We start from the raw sequence: 12,500 nt of genomic DNA, 5'->3' as shown, positions 1-12,500 counted from the left end.
TTCCACCTGAACAGGAGAACTCATCCGAAGCATCAGATCAGAACACGGTTCATCACTGAGCAGCAATAATACACCTTTAATGAATGGAGTCTGGATGACGTCATTAAACACTCCATGACGTCATCAATACATCATTAGTATTCATATATTACATTAAATACATCCTGTTCTCTCATTTAGTAAATCATCTCCATGCTAACAGCTAACAGCTAACTAGCATTAGCCGTTAGCTGTGATCTGTTCCGGGTTCAGGTGAATCTGGATTATAACTATAAATACAGATGTGTATAATAACGATGTCAGTGTGTTCAGGTCTCACCTGAGGACGAGATGATGTTGATGTTCACCCTGAAGCTAACAGCTAGCAGCTAGCAGCCGACTGAAGGACGAGATGACGGAAGTCTTCTTCTTCTGTTGTTTTCCTGGCGGACTACAAACCACCGCCGGAAGTAGAACCACTGAGATTCCTCACCTTTATTTGTCCATCAGTGTTGTCCTTGTCCCCAGCTCTCATCTATATTTCTATAGATGTGCACAATACTGGCAAATAAATGTGATTCTGATACACATTTTCCATTGATATGACTTTTATATGTTTAAAGTCTCATGCAGTTCTTTTAATATATTGAATAAGCGTTATTGTGTACATGAAAAATAAAGAACAATCTTCATAATGTTGAAGGATTCAAACACACCAACATATTGTATATAAAGTATAAACATGTTTTAATTGGTCCGATAGGCATTAATAAATATGTTTACAAGATAATTTATTAATCAAAGTATTTCATTAATTGACATTTTAATGGTTAATAAAGATAAGAATTATGAAAAGAATTTACAAATGAAATATTAAACCATCAATAAATAGTTCAAGTGGAAAATGGATTTACAAAGTTTGTCCTAATTTTATTCATAGATTAATACATTAATTTGTAAACACATTTATTAATGCCTATTTTTATTGTACAATTCGTTTTTTCACTCAATTAAATGCTTTATTACTTTTAACGGGACTCTTGTGTTCCTCCACAGTTTACCTCGTCTGTATGTTGTTGTTGTTGCTTTTGGTTTCTGGTTTCTGAGTTTAGAGTCGAAGTGAGACCTCCGTCCTGCGTGTTTTTCAATCTCTGCTCCGATGCGGGAGCCGGAAGTGACGTGTTTTGTTGCCGGCAACAGTTGCTGTTGGTCTCTGTGAGTTGCTCTGTTTTCATCTTTTAATAATAATCCGCTTTCATAGAATATCTTTACTATCTTTACTATCTTTACTATCTTTACTATCTTTATCTCTCTGCTTCTAACGGAACATTATAACCTTGTTTACGGCACTTTCCCGCCAGAACTCAGGACTTCCATCGACTTTTAAATACATCACATCCAACCAACCGCCGGCCAGCTAACCGGTCTCTGACGTCATGAAGGGGCGGGAGGTTTGAAAGCAGCTAGCGGAGGCTAGCAGCTAACAGTTAACAGCTAGCAGCTAACAGCTAGCAGCTAACAGTTAGCAACTAGCAGCTAACAGTTAGCAACTAACAGCTAACAGTTAGCAGCTAGCAGCTAACAGCTAACAGCTAGCAGCTAACAGTTAGCAACTAACAGCTAACAGCTAACAGCTAACAGCTAACAGCTAGCAACTAACAGCTAACAGCTAACAGCTAGCAACTAACAGTTAGCAACTAACAGCTAGCAGCTAACAGCTAACAGCTAACAGCTAACAGCTAGCAGCTAACAGTTAGCAACTAACAGCTAACAGCTAGCAGCTAACAGTTAGCAACTAACAGCTAACAGCTAGCAGCTAACAGTTAGCAACTAACAGCTAGCAGCTAACAGCTAACAGCTAACAGCTGTCTGATATGATGTGGTCCCAGCCGGAGTCCCAGCCGGACTCTCTGGGTGAAACCAGTCCGGATCAATCCTCCTGCAGCTCGGACACCGGAGACGTTTTGATCCGGTCCACTCGGGTTCTCCTCTCGGATCGGAGACATGAAGCTGGACCGGGACCGGGACCAGGACCAGGACCAGGACCAGGACCAGGACCCGGATCCGGATCTGTCCAGATCACCGTCCAGAAGCTGCAGGACCGTCCAGTCCTGCCGCCTCTGGCCGAGCAGCAGCGGCGGAGCTCCGGGTCAGACCAGCAGCAGCAGATCATGAAGCCGGACAGAGCGCCTCCTCCCCGGCCAGCAGCACCGGCTCAGCCCGGTGAGTGAGAAGCTCCGCAGGTGCTCCGCAGGTGTTCCACCTCCAGCGGTCACCTGAGCTATGTGGTGACCGACAGAAGCTGTTCAATAACATCATGACTGGTTTAATCTGGCCTGTAACCACAGCAGGGATGTAATTAAGTACATTTACTCAAGTACTGTACGTTACTTTAGTACACATGTGAGGTACTTTTACTTTACTTGAGTACTTCCATGTTCGGCTACTTCCTACTTCTCCACTAACGTTACATCTCAGAGGGACATATTGAACTACATTTATCTGACAGCGTTATTTACATTTTATTTATTAAAAAAAAAAATGTAAATAAAATATAATCAATTATTATTATTCTAAATAAATATGATTTTATTTAAATAAAATATAATCAACTAATAAATTATGATGTATTATTATTATTAAGTTATATGTTTAAGTAATATATATATATATACATATATATATATATATATATATTATTTATAACATTAAAGTGATGAACATCAATAATTATAATACAATAATATATATTATTCTGCATAATGAATACTTTTATTTTTCGTACTTTAAGTATATTGTGATGGGAGTACATTTGTACTTTTACTTCAGGATTACTTAGGATTTTTTACTTTCTACATTGTGGTATTAGTACTTTTACAGAAGTCAAATATCTGAGTTCTTCCTCCAGCACTGGTGTCTGGGAGCAAGCTTCCTGCGTTATGTCAGATTCAGATTATAAAGTACTTCTGGTACTTTAAGTATATTTTGATAATACTCTAGTACTTTTGAATGCAGGACTTTTACTTGTAACAGAGTGTTTCTACATTACTGTATTAGTACTTTTACTACAGTGAAGGTCTGAGTACTTCTTCCAGCTCGGCCTGTAACTGATAATGATTTATATTCTATAATAATAATAGTGATGTTGTAGATAAATGTAGTACTACTGGTAGTACTACTAGTAGTAAATATAGAAAAACAATGTGTGTGTGTGTGTGTGTGTTTAGACAGACTGAAGAAACCTGGAATGACCAAAGAGAACAAAGAACCCAGAAGAAGAGTGAGTCCTCTCAGGAAGCTCTCTGCTGGGACACTCAGCGACCGGCGGCCTGGTGAGAGAACCAGCTTCATCAATCAGTCTCTGCTGACATCATCACCCTCAGGTCACGACCTTCTCACATCACGTTTTGCTGCTGGAAGTCGAGGAGTCGTGCTCGCAGCTTTGAAACAACGGTGAAAAAACACTAAAAAACACTAAAAAGTCTATAGAGTCTGGTGCAGGTTTATTAATGAGATGAAAAGTCTATAGAGTCTGGTGCAGGTTTATTAATGAGATGAGCATTGGAGTATTTTACTTTGAAAACCATCTGAATTTGTTTACATCCCTCTGCTGTCTGTCCTCAGGTCTCACAGCGCCCCCCACAGGAGGGAGATCAAGGTGCAGCTGTTGGACCCGGGACCCCTCCAGACCAGCTCCCAGGGTGCTCCTGGTCTGGGGACCAGTTCCCAGGATGCAGTAGGTGGTGTGCGGGTCCAGACGGAGGCTGAACTGTCCTCTGGTTGTCTTGGCGACGACACCAACGCAGCAGCTGCTGCAACTCTGATCAAGGTAGATCATGAGGAGGAACTGTGACAGGAGTTATTGTTTATTGATGCACCTGAATTATTATTAATATTATTATTATTATAATAGCTGACTGAAGGCGTTGAGAAGCTGCTGCAGGCTGACAGGTACAGGGAGGACGGAAAGAGGGGGCGGAGCCTGAGCCAGCAGACGCTGCATCACCTGGAGACGCTGCACAGCCAACAGCTGCAGCAGCAGGTAAACACACTCACCTGTTTACCTGTCCACTTTTTCACCTGTCCACCTATCCACCTGTTCACCTGTCCACCTGTCCACCTGTTCACCTGTTCACCTGTCCACCTGTCCACCTGTCAACCTGTCAACCCATTCACCTGTCAACCTGTCCACCTGTTCACCTGTTCACCTGTCCACCTGTTCACCCGTTCACCTGTCAACCTGTCCACCTTTCCACTTATCCACCTGTCCAACTGTCCACCTGTCAACCTGTTCACCCGTTCACCTGTCCACCTGTTAGCCAGATCACCTGATCACCTGAAGGTCACACTACAGTCATCATGGTTTTAACACCACATGACACTACCAGATCTTTAACAGGAGGAATCCTTGATGAGGTCAACAAACTACATTTAGTCACGAAAACCCATAAAAAATACACGCTAAATGACCTGATATCGTACGTGTAGCATGCTAGATATCTGGAATGCGTTGGCGAGCGTCTTTAAACAGTTCACACGTGAAGCTCGAGCGGCGAGCTAACAGCGCCCTGCCTCTGATCTGAAGCATAAATCAGGTGGTGAAATCCTGTAGTGTGAACTAGACATAACTCTGACTGTCTGACTGCTCATTGGCTGTCCTCTCCTCCAATCAGAGCCAGCTGCTGGAGTCAGCCCTCAGGATGCTGACAGGCCACGCCCCAGTGACCTCTGACCTCACAGCTTCAAGTCAGCCACGCCTTCTGCAGGTCACTCACCTGGATCAGCTGGATCACCTGAACACTGCAGGTAAACTCTGTTTACTTTCTGTCATGTTTACATGTGTTGGTGGATGTTAGCTAATGTTTATTAAAAGCTTTTATTGTGAAGGGTTTAATAGATACCTGGTGAGGTGAAGGACAGGTAACTGGTGAGGTGAAGGACAGATACCTGGTGAGGTGAAGGACAGGTACCTGGTGAGGTGAAGGACAGGTACCTGGTGAGGTGAAGGACAGGTACCTGAAGGACAGATACCTGGTGAGGTGAAGGACAGGTACCTGAAGGACAGATACCTGGTGAGGTGAAGGACAGGTACCTGGTGTGGTGAAGGACAGGTACCTGAAGGACAGATACCTGGTGTGGTGAAGGACAGGTACCTGAAGGACAGATACCTGGTGTGGTGAAGGACAGGTAACTGGTGAGGTGAAGGACAGATACCTGGTGAGGTGAAGGACAGGTACCTGAAGGACAGATACCTGGTGAGGTGAAGGACAGGTACCTGGTGAGGTGAAGGACAGGTACCTGAAGGACAGATACCTGGTGAGGTGAAGGACAGGTACCTGAAGGACAGATACCTGGTGAGGTGAAGGACAGGTACCTGGTGTGGTGAAGGACAGGTACCTGAAGGACAGATACCTGGTGTGGTGAAGGACAGGTACCTGAAGGACAGATACCTGGTGTGGTGAAGGACAGGTACCTGAAGGACAGATACCTGGTGTGGTGAAGGACAGGTAACTGGTGAGGTGAAGGACAGATACCTGGTGAGGTGAAGGACAGGTACCTGAAGGACAGATACCTGGTGAGGTGAAGGACAGATACCTGGTGAGGTGAAGGACAGGTACCTGGTGAGGTGAAGGAAATATACCTGGTGAGGTGAAGGACAGGTACCTGAAGGACAGATACCTGGTGTGGTGAAGGACAGGTACCTGAAGGACAGATACCTGGTGTGGTGAAGGACAGGTACCTAGTGAGGTGAAGGACAGGTACCTGAAGGACAGATACCTGGTGAGGTGAAGGACAGGTAGCAGGTAAGGTGAAGAACAGATACCTGGTGAGGTGAAGGACAGGTACCTGAAGGACAGATACCTGGTGAGGTGAAGGACAGGTAGCAGGTAAGGTGAAGAACAGATACCTGGTGTGGTGAAGGACAGGTACCTGGTGAGGTGAAGGACAGGTACCTGAAGGACAGGTAGCAGGTGAGGTGAAGGACAGATACCTGGTGAGGTGAAGGACACCAGCAGGTGGTAGTACTGTTGTGATGTACTGTTACCATGGCAACACTCCACCTTCAACCCAGACTGATGTGGCAGAACAGAGACGGGTTGTCATGGTAACCGAGTGGTTTGTAGCAGCGGGCTATTTTTAGCGTCACTTCTGATACCCTGCAACCCTGTGTGTGTGTGTGTATATATATACAGTATATACTGTTTATATATATATATACTATATACTGTATATATATATATATACTATATACTGTATATATATATACTATAAATATATATATACACACACATACATATAGTGTGTATATATATATACATACATATAATATATACGTATATTGGCTATGCTCATGACGACCTCTGACCTCTCCTGTCTTCTCTATCAGCAGATGTCCTTAGCAACCAGCAGCCAGGCTCCTCGGCAACCAGAGCTGCCACCGTGGAGACCAGCCCAGTTGCTATGGCAACACCCCGCTGTGACCGATGGCCAGAGCAAACCAGGTGAGGGGGGGGGGCTGTGTGTTATACATGTTGTGTATATTGTGTTGTGAGTTCAGAGCGTCTCCATGGTTACCAGACCTCTGAATCACCATCTCTCAACTATTATGGGATGGAAGTGTTCGATCAGCATCATTCAGAGAGAGCAGGGCTGCACCTCCTCCTGCTCTTCCTCCTTCTGTTCTTCCTCCTCCTTGTCCTCTTCCTCCTTCTCTTCTTCCCCCTCCCTCTCTTCTTCCTCCTCCTCCTCTCACCTCGTTGCCAGGCGTGTTTCCATGGTAACAGAGACAGTATCCATCAGAGGCATGCCTGAGCTAACCTGTGTGTGTGTGTGTGTGTGTGTGTGTGTGTGTGTGTGTGCAGGTTTTGATGTTGATATTTTCCCAGAATGCATCAGTGTGGTGGTTAACCCCGTCCTGTCTGGACTGATCATTAACTCTGAATCAATGAACCGATCGATCAGCAGCTGATCATTGATCAGAAACACAAAGAGGAGGCGATCAATAGGGGGGGAGGGTGTTGCCTAGCAACACACACGTCTCTGCAGTGACACCACCAACCATCACTGATCAATTCAGCTATTGATTATATTGATTATTGTCTATTAAAACATCAGCTCACTGGGGGGGCGGGGCAACTAGTGACGTCATGTCATTTCATTCTGAGCGGAGCTGCAGGAAGGAGGGGGGCGATGACGTCACGTATTCTACCAGGTGGCATTCCTGGGGGGGGGGTCTAAATTCCTCCGCTCCTCTCGGGGTGAGCCCCCCCCCCCCCTCCTCCTCTCTGCAGCAGCACGGAGCTCCATCTTCATCTTCATCCTCATCTTCATCAGCAGCAGTAGCAGCAGCAGCATCAACAACAGCAGCAGCATCATCATCAGCATCATCAGCAGCAGCATCATCAGCATCATCATCAGCAGCTGCAGCAGCAGCAGGAACAATAACCGGAGCGGAGTCACTGCAGTCCGTCGGTCGGTCAGTCCGTCAGTCGGTAGGTCCGTCAGTCCGTCGGTCGGTGCTCCTCCTCCCGGGTGTAGTCAGAGAGTGCAGCCGGAGGAGGGAGGAGGACGCCGGGCAGAGGGATCATGTCCTCCCCGCAGGTCTCCTCGTCCCGCAGACAGTCTTGTTATCTGTGCGACCTGCCCCGCATGCCCTGGGCCATGATCTGGGACTTCACCGAGCCCGTCTGTCGGGGCTGCGTCAACTACGAGGGCGCGGACCGGGTCGAGTTCGTCATCGAGACGACCCGCCACCTGAAGCGGGCTCACGGCTTCCAGGAGAGCAGATCTCCCGCCGGAGGACCTGCTGCTCTTCCTCCTCCTCCTCCTCCTCCTCCTCCTCCTCAGCAGCAGCAGCAGCAGGCCGCCGTGGTGAAGAGCCAGGCCGGGTTACTGAGCGGTAAGGAGCCGCTGAACCAGCAGGTGGAGGTACCCGGGAAGGCTCCGCAGCCCGGTCTGGACCGGTACTCGCTCGGTGCAGATAGCCGGGCTCGGTTCGACTACAGCGGGCTCAGCAGCAGGCTGCCCAACGGGTTCAAACCCGACGACGGACCGCCAGAACTGAACCGACAGAGTCCAAACTCGAGGGGCCGGAGCCACGGCGGGCTGGTGTCAGCACCGAACCTGCTGCCTCAGACGCTACTGAACGGACCGGGACCGGGACCGGGACCGGGACCGCACGGCCTGACCGGCAGAACCCGGCAGAGCTCACTGGTCGGGGTCTCCCTGTCCGACCCTGCGGGGAAGCGGCCCGCCTCGGGGTCCGGGTCCGGGTCCGGGTCCGGGTCCGGGTCCGGCTCGGACCAGGAGCGGGAGCGAGAGCTGAAGGAGAAGCAGCGGAACGTGGAGGTTCTGTCCGAGCTGAGCGACAGCCTCCGGAACCGGCAGGAGGACTGGACCAGCCGGCCCAAGGTGGTTCGGGACTCGCTGGTCTCTCTGTCTGGATGCACCCCGTTCAACGTCCGCTTCAAGAAGGACCACATGCTGCTGGGTCGGGTCTTCGCCTTCGACGCGGTGTCCAAACCGGGTCTGGAGTTCGAGCTGAAGATCTTCATCGAGTACCCGAGCGGCTCCGGGACCGTGTTCTCCAGCGCCTCGGGGGTCGCCAAGCAGATGTACCAGGACTGCATGAAGGACTACGGTCGAGGTCTGTCCTCCGGGTTCAAGTACCTAGAGTACGAGAAGCAGCACGGCTCCGGGGACTGGAGGCTGCTGGGGGACCTGCTACCGGAACCACTCCGGTTCTTCAGGGAGACGGTGGGGGGGGACATGCTGCCGGAGTCTCACACCGACAGCTGCTACCCGCTGCTGCCCGGCCGGGCTGCGGGTCCGGGTCCGGGTCCGGGTCCGGGTCCAGGCAGCTCCAGGGCCGGGCTGAGGAAGAGGAAGGCGGACCCGGACCAGGACCCGGACCCGGACCCGGAGGAGCAGCAGAGGCAGCAGTGGATCAGCAGCCAGACTGAAGCACTCAAACTGTCCATGTCTTCGAGCTCCTTCAGCCTCCCCCCCCCAGGCCCGTCCCCCCCGGACCCGGACCCGGACCCGGACCAGACCGGACAGTCCCCCATGGCCGCGCTCATGTCGGTCGCGGACACGCTCGGGAATGCACACTCCCCCAACAAAGACCGGGACTCGGTCCACTCCACCACCTCGTCCTCCAGACACAACAGCAGCCCGGTGTCCCCCGCCTCCGGGTCCGGGTCCGGGGGACAGAGGCGGCTCTCGTCCCGCAACGGAGACCGGGATCGGGACCGGGACCGGGACCGGGACCGGGACCTGGGGGTGTCCGCGGCGTCGCAGTCCGCCAGCGGCATGGACCAAGTGCACGCGCAGAGCGTGCCCGACTCCCCCATGGCCAACAGCGGGCCTCTGTGCTGCACCATCTGCCACGAGCGGCTGGAGGACACGCACTTTGTCCAGTGTCCCTCCGTCCCCAACCACAAGTTCTGCTTCCCCTGCTCCAGAGAGAGCATCAAGGCCCAGGGAGCAGCAGGGGAGGTCTTCTGTCCCAGCGGGGACAAGTGTCCTCTGGTCGGCTCCAACGTGCCCTGGGCCTTCATGCAGGGAGAGATAGCAACCATCCTGGCGGGAGACGTCAAGGTGAAGAAGGAGAGAGACACCTGAGGAAGAGGAGGAGGTCTGTAAACTCTTCCTCTCTGTCAGTGGAGACCATTTAATCTGAAAACATCTCTTGATGCTGATGGAGTGATATCTGGATCAATAGTCTGATATATTATTATATTATAGTATGATATAATATTATATATTACGTCTCATTTGCATATTTAAATTAGGGCTGTTTATTCCACAACAATGATCCACTAGCTGAACATTATCCTGATTATCACACAGCTACTGACTGAAGACATCAATGATTACACACTAGAACAGTCCTCCAGAGTCCCACATCAGAGCTGCGTCCATAGCAACGGTCTGCTATACATAGCAACGGTCTGTTATACATAGCAACGGTCTGTTATACATAGCAACGGTCTGTTATACGTAGCAACGGTCTGCTATACATAGCAACGGTCTGTTATACATAGCAACGGTCTGCTTTACATAGCAACGGTCTGTTATACATAGCAACGGTCTGCTTTACATAGCAACGGTCTGTTATACATAGCAACGGTCTGCTTTACATAGCAGTGGTCTGTTGTACGTAGCAACGGTCTGCTATACGTAGCAACAGTCTGCTATACGTAGCAACGGTCTGTTATACGTAGCAACGGTCTGCTATACATAGCAACGGTCTGTTATACATAGCAACGGTCTGTTATACGTAGCAACGGTCTGCTATACATAGCAACGGTCTGTTATACATAGCAACGGTCTGCTTTACATAGCAGTGGTCTGTTGTACGTAGCAACGGTCTGCTATACGTAGCAACGGTCTGCTATACGTAGCAACGGTCTGTTATACGTAGCAACGGTCTGCCATACATAGCAACGGTCTGTTATACATAGCAACGGTCTGCTTTACATAGCAGCGGTCTGTTGTACGTAGCAACGGTCTGCTATACGTAGCAACGGCCTGTTATACGTAGCAACGGTCTGCTTTACAAAGCAACGGCCTGTTATACTTAGCACCGGTTTGTTATACGTAGCAACGGTCTGCTATACGTAGCAACGGTCTGCTATACGTAGCAACGGTCTGTTATACGTAGCAACGGTCTGCTTTACATAGCAGTGGTCTGTTGTACGTAGCAATGGTCTGCTATACGTAGCAACGGTCTGTTATACGTAGCAACGGTCTGTTATACATAGCAGCGGTCTGCTATACGTAGCAACGGTCTGTTATACGTAGCAACGGTCTGTTATACGTAGCAACGGTCTGTTATACATAGCAGCGGTCTGTTGTACGTAGCAATGGTCTGCTATACGTAGCAACGGTCTGTTATACGTAGCAACGGTCTGCTATACGTAGCAACGGTCTGCTATACGTAGCAACGGTCTGATATACGTAGCAACGGTCTGTTATACATAGCAACGGTCTGATATACGTAGCAACGGTCTGTTATACGTAGCAACGGTCTGCTATACGTAGCAACGGTCTGTTATACATAGCAGCGGTCTGCTATACGTAGCAACGGTCTGCTATACGTAGCAACAGTCTGCTATACGTAGCAACGGTCTGCTATACGTAGCAACGGTCTGTTATACGTAGCAATGGTCTGTTATATAGAAACCACAGTAACACTGGACCAGTCACTTCATACGTTCATTCTGTCCTCCATGTTTGATACAAGTCATTCAGGTTGTCTGAATCCACAACACATCTGGGCTGTTCCAGATGTTACAGACGGTGACAGGAAGTTTAGTGAACATTCAAAATAAAACCCAGAAACTGAATGATGCTGCAGTGAGTCTGCGTGTTCAGGATCAGAGTCTAAAAACATCTGTCATCTAGCTGTAAGGCGGCGCAATTAATCAAATATGAATCCTCCTGATCATGATTCTGGTTCCGTGGTTGATGGAGGAAATGTTGTTGGTATCCATGGAGACGAGCTCCTACTCCTATCTGGATTGTCTAGAGTGAACACAGATGATACCGGCCGTCCGACTAGTACGAGTAAAGAGAGGCGAAAATTGTCTTCAGTCTTGGTGTGAACACGACATTACTGATATAAAAGAAGGATTCTAGAAACACCGAGGTCGGTCACCGAGGTCCCGACCAACATAAATATATCTGTTAATTATAGCGGACAGACTCCATCAGGTTGAACATGTCATAATGAGATTTACTGTTTCAACACACAGGAGACGTTGATGATTAATGAAGGCTGCTTGTTTGATGATGATGATGATGATGATGAAGGGTAATTAAGGAGTTTAAAATGATTTTATTAATCAGTTAATCAGCAGTGATTTTATTAATCAGTTCATTGAAGACGTTTGGCTCTAATCAGGATATTTTACAGACTAAATGATTCATTGAGAAAATACTCAGCAGATGAATCATTAATGATCGTTAGTACACGACAATTATTACAATGATTATTATCACTGATCATCATTAGTTAGATTAATAGCCTCCTTGTTGATGCAGTAAAGTTGAGTTTTCTCTCCCACATAAAACAGATATTCATTTATGAAGTCATCAGGAACCAGCAGCTCACATTAATCTGCTCTGATCAATTAAAGGGTTAAAGTTCAGTTTCAACAATCCTTCAGAAATACAAATAATAATATATATAATTATATATATAATAATATATATAATAATATGTATGTGTGTACATCATCAGCATCCAGTGATAGTCTGTGGGTGTCTCCACTGACAGACTTGACAGTCAAGGACTGGTTACAGAACGGAGGTGGAACATATAAATATTCTACATATAACATGTAAATATGTCATATGTAGAATATATATAAACATATAAATATTCTCCATGTGGACGGGAGTGTTCGTGTCGTCACGGAGGTGTGAACAGTGAAGGTGTGATGTTGTGTTTATGCTCTCAGACTTCATCATCACACCGTCAGTTTATTATTAAATCATGTGTCAACATTTTTTAT

The 12,500-nt window shown here is 47.9% G+C and overlaps 3 protein-coding genes across 5 annotated transcripts in view; 2 read left to right on the top strand and 1 right to left on the bottom strand.

Moving 5' to 3' along the window:
* Positions 1-467, bottom strand: part of timm9 (translocase of inner mitochondrial membrane 9 homolog) — a 5,040-nt gene extending 4,573 nt beyond the window's left edge. Inside the window, exon 1 of the mRNA XM_037762928.1 lies at positions 320-467. The gene's annotated coding sequence lies outside the window, so the exon portion shown is untranslated. The remainder of the gene's footprint in view (positions 1-319) is intronic.
* Positions 468-1,803: 1,336 nt separating this feature from the next.
* LOC119484235 (TALPID3 protein-like) lies at positions 1,804-6,972 on the top strand. Of its 3 annotated transcripts, none has more exons than XM_037762925.1 (7): positions 1,805-2,202; positions 3,207-3,432; positions 3,604-3,808; positions 3,893-4,021; positions 4,653-4,785; positions 6,368-6,482; positions 6,843-6,972. In XM_037762925.1, exons 1-7 carry the CDS (start codon positions 1,854-1,856, stop codon positions 6,847-6,849), a joined length of 1,164 nt encoding a protein of 387 aa, XP_037618853.1. In that variant the 5' UTR covers positions 1,805-1,853; the 3' UTR covers positions 6,850-6,972. The 3 variants fall into 3 exon arrangements, with proteins under 3 accessions (XP_037618855.1, XP_037618853.1, XP_037618854.1); XM_037762926.1 differs by having other exon boundaries at positions 1,806-2,202; positions 6,371-6,482; XM_037762927.1 differs by lacking the exons at positions 6,368-6,482; positions 6,843-6,972 and adding an exon at positions 4,867-5,827 and having other exon boundaries at positions 1,804-2,202.
* Positions 6,973-7,404: 432 nt separating this feature from the next.
* On the top strand, positions 7,405-9,988 carry irf2bpl (interferon regulatory factor 2 binding protein-like). Its single transcript, XM_037762923.1, has one exon. The coding sequence runs from the start codon at positions 7,567-7,569 to the stop codon at positions 9,601-9,603; it is 2,037 nt and encodes a 678-aa protein (XP_037618851.1). The 5' UTR covers positions 7,405-7,566; the 3' UTR covers positions 9,604-9,988.
* Positions 9,989-12,500: the final 2,512 nt, after the last annotated feature.

The sequence above is a fragment of the Sebastes umbrosus genome, unplaced genomic scaffold (genome assembly GCF_015220745.1).
Source record: "Sebastes umbrosus isolate fSebUmb1 unplaced genomic scaffold, fSebUmb1.pri scaffold_113_arrow_ctg1, whole genome shotgun sequence".
In the NCBI taxonomy this organism is placed as follows: Eukaryota; Metazoa; Chordata; class Actinopteri; order Perciformes; family Sebastidae; genus Sebastes; species Sebastes umbrosus.
The sequence above is the reverse complement of the archived record's forward strand: the minus strand, read 5'-3'. Positions and strand labels throughout refer to the sequence as shown.

Coding starts and splice junctions, on each gene's coding strand:
- LOC119484235 (XM_037762925.1), top strand. CDS start 1,854: ATGATGTGGTCCCAGCCGGAGTCCCAGCCGGACTCTCTGGGTGAAACC. Junction 3,433..3,603: donor CTCGCAGCTTTGAAACAACG/GTGAAAAAACAC, acceptor GTCTGTCCTCAG/GTCTCACAGCGCCCCCCACA. Junction 4,786..6,367: donor GGATCACCTGAACACTGCAG/GTAAACTCTGTT, acceptor CTTCTCTATCAG/CAGATGTCCTTAGCAACCAG.
- irf2bpl (XM_037762923.1), top strand. CDS start 7,567: ATGTCCTCCCCGCAGGTCTCCTCGTCCCGCAGACAGTCTTGTTATCTG.